This window comes from Panthera pardus, unplaced genomic scaffold (genome assembly GCF_024362965.1).
Source record: "Panthera pardus isolate Hobbes unplaced genomic scaffold, ASM2436296v1 HiC_scaffold_17, whole genome shotgun sequence".
Lineage (NCBI taxonomy): Eukaryota > Metazoa > Chordata > Mammalia > Carnivora > Felidae > Panthera > Panthera pardus.
In genome coordinates, this window is record NW_026526732.1 from 33,504,814 (window position 1) to 33,525,592 (window position 20,779).

The window sequence follows — 20,779 nt, forward strand, 5'->3', positions numbered from 1 at the left end:
TAGACTTTCTGTCCAGTCATTTCACAATAGACACGTACGTAACAAATCACTATGTTGTAAACCCTGAAACTAATATAATCTCATATGTCAATTATTCCTCAATAAAAGAGGATGTCTAACAACAGGGGAACAGTAAAATAAATTAGGATGCAATGACATATTATACAATCATTTAAAAATACAATTACACAGGGGTGCCTGGGTGGCTCGGTCGGTTAAGCGTCCAACTTCGGCTCAGGTCATGATCTCATGGTCCGTGAGTTCGAGCCCCGCGTCGGGCTCTGTGCTGACAGCTCAGAGCCTGGAGCCTGTTTCAGATTCTGTGTCTCTGTCTCTTTCTGCCCCTCCCCTGTTCATGTTCTGTCTCTCTCTGTCTCAAAATTAAATAAACGTTAAAATAAATAAATAAGTAAATAAGCAAATAAATAAATAAATAAATAAATAAATAAATAAATAAATAAAAATAGTCACACAATTAAAAAATGCTTTTGGAAACTATGCTGTGATGTTGATAATGGTAACTAACATTTCTTGAGTGAGCATTTGTTCTGTACCAAATACTCTTCTTAATGTTTATTTATTTTTAAGAGAGAGAGACAGAGACAGAATGTGAGTGGGTTAGGGGCAGAGAGAGAGGGAGACACAGAATCCAAAGCAGGCTCCGGGCTCTGAACTGTCAGCACAGAGCCCAACGCGGGGCTCGAACTCACAAGCTGTGAGATCATGACCTGAGCCGAAGTCGGACGCTCAACCGACTGAGCCACCCAGGTGCCCCCCAAATACTCTTCTTTATGGACATTATATATCACACATATATTATAATGAATAAGAGTAACAATAATAGTAACACTTTTTTTAAAATAGACTTCCTGGATTTGAGTCCTGGCTATACCACTTACTAACGAATTATTTAGCTGCTTTATGCCTTAGTTTCCCTACCTATAAAGATGGGGATGATAATAATGGTCCCTCTCTCATAGAGTTGTTAAAATTAAATGAACTAATGTCTGTAAAATGATTAGAATAATGGCACAAAGTAAATCCATTTAAGTGTTTGACAGATAATCAGGTAAAACAAAAGAGGAGATGGAGGGAACCAGAATATGCCACCCCAAAAGATGCTACTTTGGCATAAGAACTTTGAGCTAGAGGCAAAGAAGACTCAGCATATGTAGAAAGAAAACTTCCCAGAGCCTCTCTTATCTGTCTAAGAGCAAACACTTCTAAAAAGTGAAACTGCCCCAAATTCCCTCTCCCAGGAAAATTTTATGGTCAAGCTGGACCTCTACAAACACACCTTACTTCATGAGAGTCTCGCACATACTTACCTTCCCACAATTTACCACTCTGGAAAGCCTAAAACCTCTTCCTTTGTCTTATCACTTCTCTACAAAGTAACTGTTCTTCCGTTAAGATGCTCTAGTGCCCAAGTTCTAACCACCCTTTTTTTTTTTAAGGTTTATTTATTTTGGAAAGAGAGAGAGAAAGACAGTGTGTGAGCATGGGAGAGGCAGAGAGAGATGAAGACACATAATCCGAAGCAGACTCAGGCTCTGAGCTGTCAACACAGAGCCTGACGTGGGGCTCAAACTCATGAACCATGAGATCATGACCTGAGCTGAAGTCAGATGCTTAACCGACTGAGCCACCCAGATGCCCCAACCATCCTTTTGAGCTACTCTTCATTGAGGCTTCTCCACTGGATATGTACTGCACACATTAATAAACTCCTTGTTTTTTTCTTGTTAACCTTTTGTCAGTCTAATTTTATGGGTCCTTGGAGGACAATCCAGGAGGGCAGGAGGAAAAACACTCTCCCTCCCCTGCGGGGACAGTGGAAAAGGGTAAAAGAGCAAGGAGAAGGGGCAGGAAGTGGGGGGGGGCTGTACCTACAGAAGCCTGCGCATGAGGTGGGGCATGCAACAGAGGCTCTGAAGGTCGTCAGTGGTGCAGGGTTGCCATTCATCCTGAGTGGGGAGAAAAGTTGGTCTTTGCTTCCTCTAAATGAAGTGTGGCTAAGGTGTTCTGATGTTTTTGAAGACAGCCTAACCCAGGCCATGAAGGGGAAGGATGCCCACTGCCTGTGGTGGTTAGAAGTCCAAGATTTCATGTGGTCATAGAGCAGCCTAGAAAGGCTCAAAGATGCCAGCAACCAAACGGAATCCCCACAGGGAGCAGAAAACACAGGGCATATGCTCTCCATCTTTTGGGGGAAGTGACAACATAAGAGAAAGCTTAACGTTCAAATGAATATCCTTAAAACCTTTCACTCTTCTTTATATGAGATAAATACACTTGGAGTCTTTTCACATGCTAACCAGGGGCACTTTCCTCATTAAAAAAAAAAAAAGAGAGATTTGCAAAAACTCTTATAATTCTAGCAGGCTACATTTTTAGCAATCTCTCAATCTAATACATATCTTAACAAAATTACATTTTGCTGAAATAAATTAATAAAATCACATATTCACTTCCACACAAAAAGCTTTTCAGTGCAATTTCAGCATTGTAAGATGTGGAGAAGTGCCACAAAAATGCATAATTTTCAGTATCTTCTTAGCTCTATGAGCTACCGTGTCCTGCTAAGAAAGGAGAAGGTGCTGTTTTATTCTGGAAAAACAGGACTTCTCAAGGTCAACATAGGAAGCTGACACTCAGAGCTCTGATGCCACACGTCTTACCAGCTTCCTCAAGCAGCTATCGCCATAAACCTACAAGGACACAGTGTGCAAACATAGGCTTGGTCTTTCGGCCCACTAGGCGGCTCCCAGAAATAACGGGTAGTAGCCAGCAGATCCAGGGGTATAATTCAAGTACTGATGGCAAAAGCACATATATTCAGACTGTATTAATTCAAAATGTACAGTAATTTTCTTCAATTTTACACATTAAAAATTCTAAATTATTCTTTATCTTGCAAAATTTTCAGCAATGACTTCAAGTGTTAGTGTCTAAAATTCAGTCCTCTTTTTTTTTTTTATAACAACTATGTAATATTTTAAGAATTTGTTCTATTAACTTGTAAATTTTAAAACTCTATGAAAATCAGGTAAATCACGCTATTCATGAATTACAATTTTGAACTACTTTTCAAGTTGGTTTTACTTCAGAACATGTACTTAAACTTCTTTATCAATACTTTAATAATTAAATTTCTCTAAAAATTCTCCTTTCTATTAAGGGCATCTAGCTCTGTATTCTGAACAAAAAAGATTTTAAAACTCCTGTATAGGCATATACATATGCATAGTTTAGCACAGTGTTAAGAAATGTAATGGCCTGGTCAATGGAATATATTCTTTTAAAAGTTGGAATGTATTATTTGAATAAATCGTCTATAAAATATGACACAAAGACAAATATTACATTATTTACTGATACTGTTGGACTAAAACAATACTAATCCTGAGGCATTCTTGTCAAAATAAATCTAATGAAGTGAAATACTGACAAAAATTTCATGTATTGAACAGCCTATCTGAACACTGTATATATAGAGTGCTCCAACTAAAAACTTCAATGAAAATTTTACATACACATATTTAAGTATTTAGACTTCTTATACCAGTGCATACAAACTATAATCAAAAGCAACAGTAAAATATATGCACAAGAGATTAAAAGCAAGTATAACAAACATTGATTACATGAGGACAGAATGCTATTCCCCCTCTATTTTCCATTTTTGTAATGTTTTGTTTAAATTTTGGAAAAGTATATACATTTTCAAGCAACAGTCTCTCCCATCAAGAAAGGAATTACAGGGGCAGTGGCCTTTCCTAAAATGACAAACCAATACCCTTCGGCTCATACTCATACTAAAGCTGGCAAGATTTCACATTCCTCGGCACACAATGGATCTTTCACCAATACTGGAAACCGCCTTTGTGAGAATATTTGCTAAGAATGGATGGAATTCTCAATGTTGCAAGCACCCATTGAATTATTTAAAAGAACAATGAATGAATGACTAGTTAGAAATGTTTCTTGAGCTCAGAGAAATTTATATTACAAAAGAAAAAACCTAAATCGAGCATTTTCTCCAGAGCAGTTAGGAAGAACAGATTAAGTTGCTAACTGTGGACAGTGGTTCCCAAATGCTTTATGCTATCAAAACTGTCAGAGTTGCCTTCTCCTTGACCAACTAATAATTTTAAGTCCTTCTTGACTCATAAATATTGTTTGCATGTTTGTTTATATGTACTTTGCTTCACAAAAGAAAACTTAACCAACAATGAAATGAAACTTAATCTTCAATGCCTCCCTTAACCCTAAAAGAGATGTACTTCTGTTTTTTGTGGGTGTTTTTTTTTGGGGGGGGGGTATTTAGGTTTTTTGTATTATTTATTTCTTTAAGTAATCTCTATAACCAACATGGGGCTCCAACTCATGACCCTGAGATAAAGAGTCACGTGCTCTTCAGACTGAGCCAGCCAGGCACCCCAAGAAATGCACTTTTGAATAGGCAACTATAAAACTGCATAACGGCAATATAATATTAAGTAAAAAAAAAAAGTATGTCTCAAAAAATCATATACATGATAACCTTTTTATAAGGTTAAAACCACTTGAAAATACATACACTTTGGGAGAATATAAGGACATAATAAACACCAACTTCAGCTTCAGGATGATGGTTAGCTTAAATGAAGGACAATCATGGGATGCGTTGACAAAAAGGATAATACAATTAGATTACTGCCAATGTCCTAGCATTTGTTTTATGGATTTTGTTTTGTGCTTTTTGTTTGGTGGTGGATTCCCATGTGATTATGATACCATTTTAAAATAGATGGATGAAGGGGCGGTTCAGCTCGTTAAGCATTCAACTTCAGCTCAGGTCACAGTATCACGGTTCCTGAGTTTGATCCCCACATACAGTTCTCTGCTGTCAGCATGGAGCATGCTTCAGATCCTCTGTCCCCCTCTCTCTCTGCCCCTCCCCTGCTACTACTCTCTCTCTCTCTCAAATAAGCATTTTAAATTAATTAATTAATTAAATAGATGGATGGATGGATGGTAGATAGATGACAGATGGATAGATAGGTATACCGAGCAAAACAAGCATGGACCAATGGTGAGTGTGTTATGAACCAAAAATCACTAAACCTGAAATGAAATGACCTGAAATGATCTGACAGAATATGCAAATAAAATTTTTTAAAGCATGTAGACTAACACCCAAACAAGTCTCTGGATCAACTCAAAAGTCATCCATCCAGATTTTGTAATTTTCTGCTTATATTTCCCTAAACACTTTCAATTGTGCTGTACTAAGCAACTTGTTCTCAACGGATAGGAGACCTTCTAACATCACCAATGGACCTGCTCAGAGAGTAGAACCTTCAGGAAGGGGGGAAAATGTGGTACAAAGGAAAAAGGTGCTGACTCTCTGGAACAGGGCTGACAATGCCCACAAGCCTCTGAATAGGCAATTGGTGATTCTTATTCACACAGTTGGTACTTATTAAATGCCAAGTTTATATCAAATGTCATGAAAAGCACTGGAACCCTTCAGACTTATGATTAGGACCGTCCTAGCAGGTCCTTGAGTCCAACCCACCACCTTCTAGATAGCCAAGAATCAACATATCCTCAGGTCAAAGAATCAAGATAGTACACTCACTCTGGAAAACAGTATGGAAGTTCCTCAAAAAATTAAAAATAGAAACACCATATGATTCAATACTTCCACTCTTGAGTATTAACCCCAAAACAACAACACTAATTCAAAAAGATACATGCATCCCTATGTTTATTACAGCATGATTTACAATAGCCAAAATATGAAGCAACCTAAGTGTCCATCGGTAGACAAACAGAGAAGAAAGACTGGTATATATACAATAGAATATTACGCAGGCACAAAAAAAGGATGAGATTCTGCCATTCGAGACAACATGGATGGACTTAAAGGGTATTATGCTAAGTGAAATAAATCAGACAGAGAAAGACAAATACCATGCGATTCTATTCATAAGTGGAATCCAAAAAACAAAACAAAACAAATGAATAAACAAAAAGCAGAATCAGACCTATAAATAGAGACAAAAATGATGGTTGCCAGAGGGAAAAGTGGTAGGGGGTTGAGCAAAATGAGCGAAGGTCAGTAGGAGACAGACTTCCAGTTATTCATGGGACTAAAATGCACTGCATAAGGAATACAGTCAATGATACTGTAATAGCGATGTATTGGGTCAGCTACAGCGATGTGGTTAACAGAGCATAATGTATAAACTTGTCAAATCACTATGTTGTACACCTGAAACAAATGGAACACTGTATGTCAACTATACTTAAAAAAAAAAAAATCAAGATAACTTTCAGGTGTTTTATTTGGCTCGTAACTACACAAGCAGATACTGAAGCGTTTCACTTATAAAGTAAGGTTACAATGGCTCCCCAAAGTTAAAACCTCTATTATAAGAATTGGGGATGGGGAGAAGATTGCTTTTTTAAACAGATGAGATTTCAAATGGATGTGTTGCTGTTCATTTTACCTGCTATCTCCAAAAGTGGGTTTATGTGATCTCCTTCTGCCAGCTTCACAAATCCAACCTGATTTCCAAAAGTGTCAATCCCTTGAAAAGGCAAAATCAACTGTTTTCCTTGGAGGATTTCTTCTATGAATGGTTTTAATTCCAAAAGAGCACCAATACCACTGGTAAGAGATAATACAATTTTCAGTAATAAATTAGGTAATAAGATATACAAAACCAAACAAGAAATAATCAGTTTTTAGAAAGATAAGTTAATTTTGATATTTGTTCTAATTATTTTAGAGCTCAAAAATAACTTCAAAATCTAATCTGTATGATTAAAATACAACTAATATTAATTTTTAAATAAAAACTATGGAAGAAGTGAATTACATCTTTACTTAATTATAATTTATATCAAAGACATGAAAGAAAATACTATTTTATTGTTCACCAAGAAGTTTTTAATCAAGGAAACACTGCAGGGACAACTCAAAAACATTACTGATAATATATTCCAAAAACCTAATACCACAAGAGCTTATATTATTAGATTATAAGAAAAGTTATAAATTCTTATCAAAAGTACTAATACAGTATTTACTATTTGCAAGGCACTCTACTAAAACTTCATTATCTCTTAAACTACAATAGCCTCCGTAATAAGATAATACTGTAACTGGATTAAACAAAAATAAAAGGTTATATTTGCCAACTGCAACCACATAAGTTTGTTATTTCTGTTTAACCTATGTGATCATAGGGCTACTCTGTGTTTCAAGTGCTTTATTTTTCTTTATAAAACAAGTGTTTACTATATTAATGAATTAAACATCATCAGGTTTAGAATATTTTGAAAATTAGGATGAATTATTTCCATCTTAAAGAGAATTCTGGTGCAGATATGTTGTTATGAGAAAAAAATTAAAATCTCACTAGAGGGCAGCAATTACTCCAAAAAGAAATAAGCACAATCTTATATAATAGGGTTTTAAAACACCCTTCTGGTGAAACATCATTAAACTATCTTGATCATTCACTAGTAATTATAAGTTAAATGTGTGAAGAGAAATTTAAGTATTTTTTTAGTTCTTTCATATTTCTAAATTACCTTCCATATAAAGTTTTTAACTGACTTCATAAATAAATTCATACTGAGTCTCAATTCTTATCTATGTCATAACATAATATACAATTGTTCAAAATAGCTTTAGAAGGGGCACCTGGGGGGCTCAGTTGGTTAAACATCCAACTCTTGATTTTGGCTCAGGTCATGATCTCATGTTTCATGGGTTCGAGCCCCCCATCGGGCTCTACACCAGCAGTGCAGAGCCTTCTTGAGATTCCCCAGCCTCTGCCCCTCCTCTCACAAATAAACAAAAATTTAAAAAATAGCTTTGGAAATGTCCACATTTCTCATTGTACCTCCAAATCCACATCCTAAACCCAATCCTTCCTAACCTTATTTGTGTCCATCCTAAAAGACAGTGTCCATACTTTTACTGAGGCACGGTCCTTCACCGTGTGCCATGAGCTAGAACACATGAAAACAGAACAGCCATTTCTGGCTCATCTTGCATAAATTGGGGGAAATCAAGATACTTATTTTAATTATAACTATATACTAAAGCAGGCCATGCTAAAGGTTAGGGCTTTTCAGAGACCGTGAATTCTATATCCCATTTTTCATTAAAGAAATATAGATGATTTAAACTCAGCCCGGTTTTTTCAGTTCTCCAGGAGCAAAAATCAATAAATAGGTCCCAGTGAGATGTCACTGATCCCAGAGTGAGAAAAAGTCATAGTGTCTGTTGGTAAGTATCACTAACTTTCAAATTCTTTTAAATAGAATACTTTCGAAGAGTGGTTTATGGAAAGACTTCTTTATGGTAAAATAAGTAAAAAGTATATGTGTATAGAAAAAAAGAACTCTCAAACTAGAGTTCAGACTAAAAGGAGTATTTGAAATTAAGAAGGACAGTCTTCTTTTCAACTCAGCAGCTAAGTGTGGTTGGCCTTACAAATTTCTATGCCTCTCTTCTGCCCTGTAAGGGCAAAGGACCTTACACCTAAAGTCCTTTGTGAAGAAATTCATGATTTTTTAAAAATTTTTAAGTAATCTCCACACCCAACATGGGGCTCAAACTCATAACCCCATGATCAAGAGTCACATGCTCTACTGACTAAGTCAGCCAGGCGCCCATGAAGAAATTCATGATTTCAAGAAAATGCTTCTGCATACTCCACACCCAACCCATTGATCAATACATCATTAAACACCCAAAATATGATGCTAGATTTTGAAAAGTAAGAACACAGAACAAGAAACCGACAACATAGATGTCAGCATATTATACAGTACAGGATGAAAGGTAAAATGAAAAGATTAGAGACTTAGAAAATCCTTCATATAAATAACGTCTTACCAGAAAACCCAATTCATTTCTCTCTCATGATATAGCAACGCAAAGCGAAGCCACACCTTGATTCTGTTCCTCCCTTAAAAGTTCATACTGCCACAGACACTTCCCTGGTTTCCCAAACTAGTAGTAAATCTTTTCTCCTTTGAAATTCCATTAATATTTTATATTTCATGAAACACACCATGTTTTACATTTCTATATTTTAATTTTTGAGTTCATATGGTATTCAGTCAACTTAACTGTATAATACATAAGCATAAGAGCCATTCCTGACTCGTCTTTATTTTCCCCAAAGCACTTAACTCAGTATCTTGCACATGGCTGATAATCTTGGTTGAGTTGTAAAACACTATCTTGTCTGTATAGCAAACCTTATTTATTTCTTAGATTTTTCATTATAACTTAGTCAAGAGCAGGGCGCCTAGGTGGCTCAGTTAGTTAAGCATCCGACTTCAGCTCAGGTCATGATCTCGCAGTTTGTGAGTTCGAACCCTGCATCGGGCTCTGGGCTGACAGCTCGGGGCCTGATTCTGATTCTGTGTCTCTCTGTCTCTAACCCTCCCCTGCTTGCACTCTGTCTCTCTCTCTCTCTCTCTCTCTTTCTCTCTCTCTCTCTCGCTCAATAATAAACAATAAACATTAAAAAAATTAACTTAGTCAAGAGGAATTACTGAATTGCAATATCTGGTCATCATCTTCTAGTAGAGATAATATTTCCAGTATCATAAAGTTGCATAAGGATGCCACTTTAACTCTTCAAACACAAAGCAGACTTGCTAAACATTTAGGGTTTTTTTCCCACAAAACTGAAAGTATTTGCAAAATGACATGGTGAAACACAGGGATGAATGATGCAGACCGTCACCATGCTCTGTACAGTAATTCTTCAATGAGTGATGCCATGATTTAGGGCAAGAAAATGCTTCCTAGTTCCGGACTCTCCCATGCACCGCAGGTGGTTTAGCCACCCTCGCTCCTGCCCATCAGATGCCCACATTACTCCTCAGTAATGGTGACGGCCAAAAATGCCCCCCAAATATTTCTAAAAGTCTCTTAGGACTTAGAGGCAGTCCCACCTCCACTGAGAAATGTACACAGTACAATACATCGGGAGGCATACCTGCCCCCTCACCCTAACCCCACTGCACACCACGTGCTCATCAGTAGAGACCACTGAGATACAGGAGGCCCTTCATACCTATGCAGACTAATCCTCCCCACTGCTTTCATGCCCTTGTGCTCATCCTCTCCTTTGTCTCCATCCTACCCCCTCTCTCTCCGCCTCCCCATCTTTCACAGACATGCCCCATGGAATAATAAGAGAACGGACTAGTTCTGGCTTCTCTACTAACCAGCATTTGCTTAATTCCTAGGGCTCTTGCTTCCCCGTACGTATAAGAGAGATGACATTTCTGTGCTGCCTCACAATACTGTTAAGAGAATAAAGCAGAATATTTGTATGGGAGGTGGAGGCTGAGGAACAGGACTGACACACGGATGCCATTTGCCACGGCCAAGACCTACTTCTGATGACAGAGATAAACCTAAACCTACTGGTCAACGGGGATCTTTGCTGGTTTCAAAAGGTCTCTTTGGAGTACAATTATTCAGTTAATTCAAACCTCCTCTCAGGAGTTTTTCCCTTCCCTCTCCTCTTCCTTCCCAAGGAATCCAGCATACTCTTCCTTTTTTAAAGAAAACATATTCATTTATTTTTGAGAGACAGAGAGAGACAGAGCACAAGTTGGGGAGGGGTATAGAGAGAATGAGACACAGAATCTGAAGCAGGCTCCAGGCTCCGAGCTGTCAGCACAGAGCCTGACGGGGGGCTCGAACCCACAGACAGTGAGATCATGACCTGAGCTGAAGTCGGACGCTTAACCGACTGAGCCACCCAGGTGCCCCTCCAGCCTACTCTTCTAAGAGGACTGAGGGAGGTCTCTAGACTGCCTGCTGTTTGAGTCCTCAGAGATTCCCATTTTGGGGGGACTGGTCTGGCTATATCCTTGGGTGTCCCATATCAGGGACCATGAGAACATGCTTATTCTTTCTGGGCTTTGTACCAGCACATACTGCAGAAGCACGTCCCTGCCAGAGTCTCTCATCAAGAAACATGGATGTTCAGCAGTGTGCCCTTGTCTCTTATCCAGTTCTTTCTGACCCACCAATTTTTTCTGAGTTGGGCCTCCACATCAACCCACCATGGCACAAGAAATTTCTGGATTCATCTATATGTCTTGATAGGAGATGGGGAATTGAAGAAACTACCTCAGGTATATCTGTTGGAAATCTTCCTCAACTGTAATCTACCACCTATGTGACACCACATTCTTGTAGCATCAGTGAACAGGAACTTCTCCAAAGAGCTTGAGCTTTCCCCAGCTTCACCCTGAGAACCCCAAACCAATGTGAATGTCTCTATCATTCCTAGTTCTCTGTTCCAACACCGGTGAGGGCCAGGTTTGGAAAAACATTCAGCCCCGAAAGGGGAGCCAGGACATTGTATCTGGTTCCATACTTCTTCCTCTGCCATTGCTTACTCCACCTAGCACTGGAAGGGCTCTATACTCCCTCCCACCCTGGACAATAAGTCTCAGAGCAGCCACCTACAACCCTCCTCAAAGCTGTCTGTGTTTTCACTGACCACACTGAAGGTCTTTTGAATTTATTGCTGGCTCCATGTCTCCTACTTGCCACCCTTCACGCCAGCTTACCGAAACACTGAGGTCCCCCGAGAAAGGAATTCTGCCTCCAGACTGCCTTTGGACTTGAGACCACAGCAACTCTTCCCTAGGTCTCTAGCCTGCCCTGCAAACTTTGTACCTGCCAGGCTCCACAGGCACATGAGCTAATCCTTTAAAGTAAATTCTGTATGTAGTCACAGATACAGATATATTGAGATATCAATATATCTAGATATTCATACAGATATACATCCTGTTGGTTGTGTGTCTCTGGAGAACCCTGACTAATTCACCACTCTAACACACACAGGACACTTCTCTCAGGCTTTCGACTCCTCATGTCACATCTTCTTTGGCTCTTTTTCCCTTAAGAGCATCACAGTATTTATTTTGTCTTCTGACTGGCAAAGTGAACAGTGAAAGCAAGCCAAATAAAATCTTCTGGTCCTCTCTGCAAATGCAGGGTGCCCCAGACCTGCTCTTGGGTAGATCAGGTTGGAATAGAATGGAAAACTGATCTCTAAACACATGAGGGTCTACTGTTTAAAAGACATAACTACAAGAATCATAATTGGGCTTCATATTTTGAGTCACTAGTTTCACGTTTTCTCCCTTTTCCTCACCCCCTTCCCAATTCAAGCCTTGTTCTTCATTCCCTCAGAAGTAACCTGCAATACATTCTGGCTCTGGTTTTCCAAAGAGCTAAAGCTTAAGCTCAATCCAGAGAGCTATACAGGTAGTAACAGGGAAAGGAGTACCCCAGGGAATTGGGGGAAGACCAAGGGTTCTCCACTCCAAGCAGCAATCAATGACTTATATACTCAAACTTTATGGCACAACTCTGGAATTAGGAGTGGGTAGTATATAGGTACTCAAGAATGAGTAAGGTAAAATTGTAACTATCTACTGGAATAGAGGACAGCTCTAATAACAATAACATCAGCCACCTACTGTGGGCCAGGGCTGTACAAAGAGTCTTTACATGTATTGAAACTATTATTTTTTTCCATTTACATAAAAAGTAAACAATTTGCCCAAAATTAGGCAGCTATTCAGAAATGGTTGTGTCACAGTTCCAGAATCTTTACCAAGAATCCTAACCTAAATGGTCGGCCTCCAGAGTGCTGACATAATTAACATGGGGAAAACAACTACATAACCAAGGGCAACTATTTGATAACAATAACAATTTAAAGTCTCGATTAGGAGGAATATTTATATTGCTAATTCTGTACATTGACTATTAACCGGAACAAATTATAACAAAGAATACTTCCTTACAATTTCAGTGCCTCTTTGGGTTCTATGTTTACTCACATTAAAGCAATAATTTGGAAAATGATATTCAAGGAAGACATATTACTCACCTGTTTACTTCCTCTTCATTTAATAACTGCATCACTAGCAGGGTAATATGAAAGGAGCCATCACTAATCATTGCTTTGGCCAGTTGTTTGTCTTGTTGTATTATTGCATTTTGTAGGATCTTAATTCCTCTTGTAATCTAATCTCACACACACACACACACACACACACACACACAAAATAGAGATGAGGTAAGCAATATTTCTTTATGGCAAAATGTAAATCAAGAAGAAAAATAAGCAACAACCAAAATTAGAACAATGTCAAGATTCTTCAACCAAACAATGCTTAATCGCCTACTTGTTCTCAAATATCCTGGATAAAATGACTTGGGAAGCTTAATATGAGGTATGAGTTTTTTTAAATCATATAATTCCTGTCCATCTTGAAAACATCAAACCTAATACCCTTGTTTTACACACTGGGTCACTGGTTGAACCCACTGGTTGAAAATCTCTCAGTGACCATGCATCTTTTCAGAAACTTGCAGTATGACTCATGATAATTATGATCTTTCCTAAAATTTAAAAAAAAAAAAAGTTTTTCTTGCCACAGAAAGGTCAAACCAGCAGACAACATTCCATTCCTGTTGGAAGTATTATTTATTTGTCCCCAAGTGAATGTGTCTGAGAACCCATTCTTCATGGCCTTTAAAATTTTTTAGGACAGCAATAATCTCAACAGGAGTGACTACTGTGACTTTTCCAGATGTGTGAGGAGGGGCATAACGATGGAGAGAGAGTTGCAAAGACGTCCAATTGTGTATGTTAGAAAAACAATTACAGTCGCAGAGAGGTGCAACCCCTCCTCTTCCATCAGACTTCCCCTCTCCGTCCCTGCTCTGAAACAAAAAGGGGAACAATGTTCTTCCCTCCTCCATTTCCAGTCAGATACAATTCTAGTCAACTTGTACATGTGACTAGAAAAGTGTATCGGAAAATGGTTTGAATATGAAATAGCAAACCAAGCAATACTCAGAGAAAAGAGAGCACATAGAAGTCCTGAGGCAGCAGAATTAGAGAGAAAAGGGGAAGGAGAGGAGGCTGGCAATAGAAACAGAGTCCATTAAAAAAAAAAAAACAGCAGAGATAAGAAAAAACTGAATCATGAGCACAGCAGACTGTTCTGATACTAGAGTAGCTGTTTTATCCTGAACAATGTTCCCATTATCTGCAGAATGTGACTGGACAAATCATGAGATGCCATCCTGGGATCTGACTTCCCACGTGTCTTTATGATAAATCCACATCACCCAAAATAACCTCAGCCTTTCTCTATTCCTTGCAATATGGAAGAGGGCGACACAGGAAATGGTGTTTTCCTGGGAGGAAGTTATGCAGTAACACCTAACATAATATTTCCCAAGGCAAGAGATCACTTCTGTGAAACCCAGCAAAAGAATACTGATTGCCTGATAAATAAAATGCTCTTGATGTAATAGTACACAAAGATCTTATAGAGTCACTTTCTTCTACTCTATCTCAATAAAACTAAGTTATAAACTCGAGGGTAATGTTTATTTCTTCTAACCCACCATCTCACCACAGTGACCAGTAATAATAATAAAAACAATACTTAAAATATACCTGAAACTAATATAACACTGTATATTAATGATATTAGAAATTTAAAAAAAGTAATAAGATAAAATAAAATAGAATAGAATAAAATAAAATAAAATAAAATAAAATAAAATAAAATAAAATAAAATAACTGGCATGAGGACACATCAGTAAATGTCAGTTCACATTATTCTAAAATGTGCTTTTTCGGGGGCGGTGGCTCAGTTGGACAAAGTAAGCGTCCAACTTTGGCTCAGGTCATGATCTCACTGTTCCGGAGTTCGAGCCCTGTGTCAGGGCTGTGCTGGCAGTTCAGAGCCTGCAGCCTGTTTCAGATTCTGTGTCTCCCTCCCTCCCTCCCTCCCTCTCTCTCTCTCTCTCTGCCCCGCCCCCCCCACTAGCACTCTGTCTCTCTTTCTCTCTCAAAAATAAACATTTAAAAATAAACATATAATAAAATGTGCTTTTTCACCTAAAAGGGATTAGACATTTTTCATATCATTAAATATATAATGTCTTCACTTTTTTAATGGAATAGGGTCCCATTGTACAGATGTCCCATAATTTAGTTACCTAATCACTTACTTACCGAAATAAAGTTTTTCTCAAAAAAAGTTTTTAATTAATAAAAAATAAAACAACAATATTTAAAAAACAATAGCAGTAACTAACCTTTATTGTGTGATCACTAGGTTCTAGATACTAAAGCGAGCATTTTATATATATGAGTTCACTGAAGCCTCTGAACAACCCTATAAGGTAGATATTAGTATTAACTCTATTAAAATAAATTGAAAAACAGAAGATTTAAAAAAATCTCTTCAAAATCATATACCCAAAACAGCAAAGGAATGTAAATAAAGGATAAATTACAATACATGAGAAAAAATGCAACAGTGACAACGAATTGGTTTGTTTTCAGAGGGGACAAAAAGGGGGCAGAGATGTGGGTACTGACTTAAGAAATGAAACCCTGAGGGGAAAAAGGAATTCAAAGGAGATTTTTAGAAAGTCTTACTGAATACTGTGTAACAGAATACACTGGCCCTCTCAGAAAGACCTTTATTATAAAACTGTATTGCTCACAAATGATTTTAAATTTGAATTTTTGAGTTTTTCCAGGTACAATGAAGCGCTGAGATTGGCTCATGGCATGACAAAGCAGCTCAAGAGGATCGAGGTTCATATGCCAACGGCCGGGTCCAGCGTCAAGGATATTAAAGGTGCTCAAAAGTGTTAGACCTCTGGACACATATATCAATGGAACAGAAATCCCAAAAGGAAAAATACTCTTATATGGCCAACTAATCTATGACAAAGGAGACAAGAATATATAATGGGGAAAAGACAGACTCTTCAACAAATGACATTGGGAAAACTGGACCGCCACATGCAGAAGAATAAAACTGGACCACTTACTAACCCATACACAAAAATAAACTCAAAACAGAATAAAAGGCCCAAATGTGAGAAATGAAACCATAAAGCTCCTAGAAGAAAACAAAGGCCGTATCTCTTTGACATTGGCCTTAGCAAAATTTGTCTACATACGTCTCCTCAGGCAAGAAAAACAAAGCAAAAATAAACTATTGGGACTACACGAAAATATACCTTGCAAGGCCAAGGAAACAATCAACAAAAGGAAAAGGCAACCTACTGAATGGGAGAAGATATTCATAAAAGACATATCCACTAAAGGATTAATATTCAAAATGTATAAAACTTATACAACTTGACGCCAAAAAACAAAACAACAACAACAACAAAAAAACCAATCTGATTAAAATGTAGGGAAAGGACCTAAAGAGACATTTTTTCAAAGAAAACATCCAGATGGCCAAAAGACACATGAAAAGATGCTCAACATCACTAATTATCAGAGAAATGCAAATCAAAACCGCAGTAAGATATCACCTTACATCTGTCAGAAGGGCTAGAATGAAAAAGACAACAAAATAAATAAAATGAAATACATGTTAGTGAGGATATAGAACAGAAGGTACCCTCATGCACTGTTGAAGAGAATATAAACTGGTACAGCTCCTATGGGAAACAGCATAGAATGTCCTCAAAAAATTAAAAATAGAGGGGTGCCTAGGTGGTTCAGTGGGTTGGGTGTCAACTCTTGATTTTGGCTCAGGTCATGATCTCACGGTTTGTGGGATCAAGCCCCATGACAGGTGCTGACGGTATAGAGCTTGCTTAGGTTCTCTCTCTCCCTCTCTGTCTCCCCCTCCCCCCCTCAAAATAAACAAACTTAAAAAAATAAATAAAAGTAGAAACACTATATGACCCAGTAATTCCACTACCAGGTATTTACCCAAAGAAAACAAAAACACTAAAAAGATGTATGAACCTCTATGTTTATTGCAGCATTGTTTACAATAGCCAAATTATGCAAGCAACCCCACTGTCCACTGATAAATGGGTAAATTGTGTGTGTGTGTGTGTGTGTGTGTGTGTACACACATAAAATGTGTATAAAATGCAATGTTACTCAGACATAAAAAGGAATGAGGTCTTCACATTTGCAAAAATATGGGTGGACCCAGAAGGTATTATGCTACGTGAAATAGGTCAGACTGACAAAGACAAATACCGTATGATTTCACATATATGTGGAATCTAAAAATCAAAGCAAATAAACAAACACCAGAAACAGACCCAAAGATACAGAGAACAAGTTGATGATTACCAGAGGGGTAGGTGATGGAAAGATAGGCAAAATGGGTTAAGGAGAGTGGGAAATACAGACTTTCAGTTATGGAAAGAGTAAGTCATGGAGATGAAAGGTACAGAATAGGGAATATCATCACTGGTATTATAACAGCACTGCATGGTGACAGATGGTACCTACCCTGGTGGTGAGCAGAGCAAAACACAGACTTGTCAAATCACTATGTTGCATACCTGAATCTAATATAACATTGTGTGTCAACTAGACATCAATTAAAAAAAAAAAAAGTCATACCTCTAAACAATATAATTACATCTACAAATCTCAGCTGGTACAAATGATAATATTGTTTTAACTGCACATGAAAAGTATCTTATGATGAGAACTCTGTTTTACAATCAGAGTAATACAAATTAAGGATGCTGGACTTGGCTCAGAAATTCTGGATTTTTTTTTCAGTTTATTTATTTATTTTTTTTTTTTTTGAGAGAGACAAAGACAGCTCAAGTGAGGGAGTAGGGAGAGAGAGAGAGAGAGAGACAGAGAATCCAAAACAGGCTCCACACTGTCAGCACAGAGCACGATGCAGAGCTCGAACTCAAGAAACTGTGAGATCATGACCTGAGTGGAAAATAAGAGTTGAATGCTTAACCAACTGGGCCACCCAGGCTCCCCAAAATTCTGGATTTTAATTCCAGGTCTACCACAGGTGTGACCCCACACCTGTCACCTCTTCTCACTAAATCTTGGCTTCTTCAGTTGTAAAATAGGAATGATAAAATCTGCCCTGCCAAACTTACAGCATTGTGTTAGAGATCACAGTAGGCAAGCTACATGAAAATACTTCACAAGCTCTACACCATTTGCCTAATATAAAGCATACAACACTGCCAAAATTAAATTCAGTGGTTCTCTACCCTATGTAGTTCTGCTTCCCAAGTACCATTTGGCAATGTTTGGAGGCATTTTTGTCATAACTGGGGACTTGCCACTTGCACTTAGTGGGTAGAGTACCTGCATTTTCACAAAAATATACTCTTGATTCTGGGCTCAAACACTAATTATGTATAAAGTCAGGGAAATGCTCAAAGAATTCCACTCATTTGTGTATCCAGCATTTTAGTGCAATGCTCTGCATAGTAAAATAGTTTTAGACCATTCCTATTTTTTAATTATCTGGAAGCATGTAAACTGCAAATTAAAAACTGTAAAATACTTGGAAGACTAATTCTCTGATGTCACACAGTACTTATGATGCAGGATTAACCTCAATCTAGGAAAATTCTACAGATAATCTAACCAAGAGATGTATTTCTAGCTATGCTTTGATGCTCCAGATTAATTTATATATTCCTTGATATCATCTTAAGAGCTTTTTTAAATGCTTTTTTATTCCTAATTACATTCTTATAAAAGAAAAGGGAAAAATACTTGACTCTTCTCTGTATTGCATTTTAAGAACTACCAGTGTCATTACAGGCCAAAGGAAACTAATTTTTAGAGCTGCTGTTTAAAATTCAATAAAATCATTAAAGCTTATCTGTCACCATAATCCCAGCTATTGACAGTACTGCACAGGCACATTTTAAAAACCTAATACTATAGAGTCACATTTAAATATTATATTCAAAGAAACTTTCAAAAATAAGAGCATTATTAAATCTTAAATATTTCACTGAGTATTATCTTTGTGTCTAGAAAATAAAAACAAACATCCATCTGTTAAACCTCAGCACTAAGCGATATTCCACATGCCTAAAAATAATGCAATAAGAAAATACATGTTTATATCTTTTAAGTTTTCTAATTGACTCGAAGCATATATATATGAGTGCAGATAAAAACCCTTAACATTATGTACCTCTGCACGAGGGAGAGAAGTTACATTCTAGCACAGAGTACAAGAATGTCTTTGACCTCAACTTTTGACATTATTTTCAGAATTTTTCTAAGGTGTTAACTTATATTGTTCCTAAATTTGCTGCCTCATTAATATTTACCAGAATTATCACTTCAATTTGCTACATAATTTTTCTTCAGTGCTGAATACTTTCATTTTTCTCGCTTGTCTACAACCATGAAAAGAACTTGAAAAATTGGTAACATAGCAAAACTGGAGTAAAAGTAAAAAGTCCTTCCGAAATAGGAGAATTTTCTATGTCTACCAAATGCTCAACATATGCACCATGATAGCAAATACTTTTACAATTATATTTCCCAGGCAAGAATTGAATGACTGAATGCACAAATCTACTTTTATTATTTTTATAAGACCAGCAATTTTCACATTACTAAATGATGAAATATGGAATTAAAGGTTACAAATGCCTTTTAAAACACCCAGAGAAAAATCATATCTTTCCAATAGTATAAAAATATTATCTGGGGCGCCTGGGTGGCTCAGTCGATTAAACATCCAACTTTGACTCAGTTTCTCACAGTTCATGAGTTTGAGCCCTATGTCGGGCTCCAGGCTGACAGCTCAGAGCCTGGAACCTGCTTCAGATTCTGTGTCTCCTTCTCTCTCTAACCCTACCCAGCTCATACTCTGTCTCTCTCTCTCTGTCTCTCAAAAATAAAATATTTTTTAAAAATTAAAAAAAAGTATCTTCTAAAAAATTAATATACTCCTGAATTCAATCAATTTCTAATTGTTCCCTTGTACTTCAATGTTGATTTACCTTATATTTATTACTAGTCATAAAGAAAGCCCATAAAACCAACATGAGTAATCCAACTAGAACTAATTAAACAATTCTAAGCATTTAAGAAACATATAGGATTTATTATAACTCCATTAGATTCTTTTATTCTTTATTTTTATTTTTAAACTAATGTATAATTGCAGGTAATGGAGAAACACATCCTTTCACATACTTGCAACTTGGATATTTTATCCAGTCATTCTAGTGCATTTTCCAATTCTATTTCTTAAAAGTATGAAATTATGGGGGCGCCTGGGTGGCTCAGTCGGTTGAGCGTCCGACTTCGGTTCAGGTCATTATGTCGCAGTTGGTGAGTCTGAGCCCTGCACTGGGCTCTGTGCTGACGGCTCAGAGCCTGGAGCCTGCTTTGGATTCTGTGTCTCCCTCTCCCTCTGCCCCTCCCCCACTCACCCTCTGTCTCTCTCTGCCTCTCAAAAAAATAAAGAAACGTAATAAGAAAATGTTTTGAAGTATGAAATTATGATTTTCCATTAATGAAGAACTTCAAACATCTAAGAATGTGTTTAAAAATCAAAGACCCATGTCAGTCTGAACACTTTCTTCTTTAAAACTAGATGCCAACAAGTAGAGGCCAAAAGTAGAGCAACTCATTGTGAGTGTGCGAGCTTCCAAAGGCTTGTTTGCAGGTCACTTAATTGGAACTTGGAATACAGTCTCCCATTGAAACAATGTTATAAATGCTGCTTCTTTTCCCAGGCCTTCCCACAAAAGCTCATAAGCAGTTTAAAAAAGAAAATTAACATTTGATACTTTAAAACAAACAAACAAAAAGGATGTTCATAGAAAAGATGTAAAATGCACCTCCTAATCTCCTCCCACCCTACCTCTCCTCTCTGTATTTGTATGTACACCTGCTACTAAGC

The 20,779-nt window shown here is 37.4% G+C and overlaps 1 protein-coding gene across 4 annotated transcripts in view; it reads right to left on the bottom strand.

Annotated features, from left to right (window-relative positions):
* AKAP7 (A-kinase anchoring protein 7) overlaps positions 1-20,779 on the bottom strand; it is a 151,907-nt gene that overhangs the window by 103,124 nt on the left and 28,004 nt on the right. For all 4 annotated transcript variants that reach the window (XM_019420616.2, XM_019420618.2, XM_019420617.2 and 1 more), the window contains exons 4-5: positions 12,954-13,090; positions 6,501-6,661 (exon numbers count right to left, since the gene is read on the bottom strand). In XM_019420616.2, the coding sequence (XP_019276161.2) occupies positions 6,501-6,661; positions 12,954-13,090 (298 nt within the window). The remainder of the gene's footprint in view (positions 1-6,500; positions 6,662-12,953; positions 13,091-20,779) is intronic.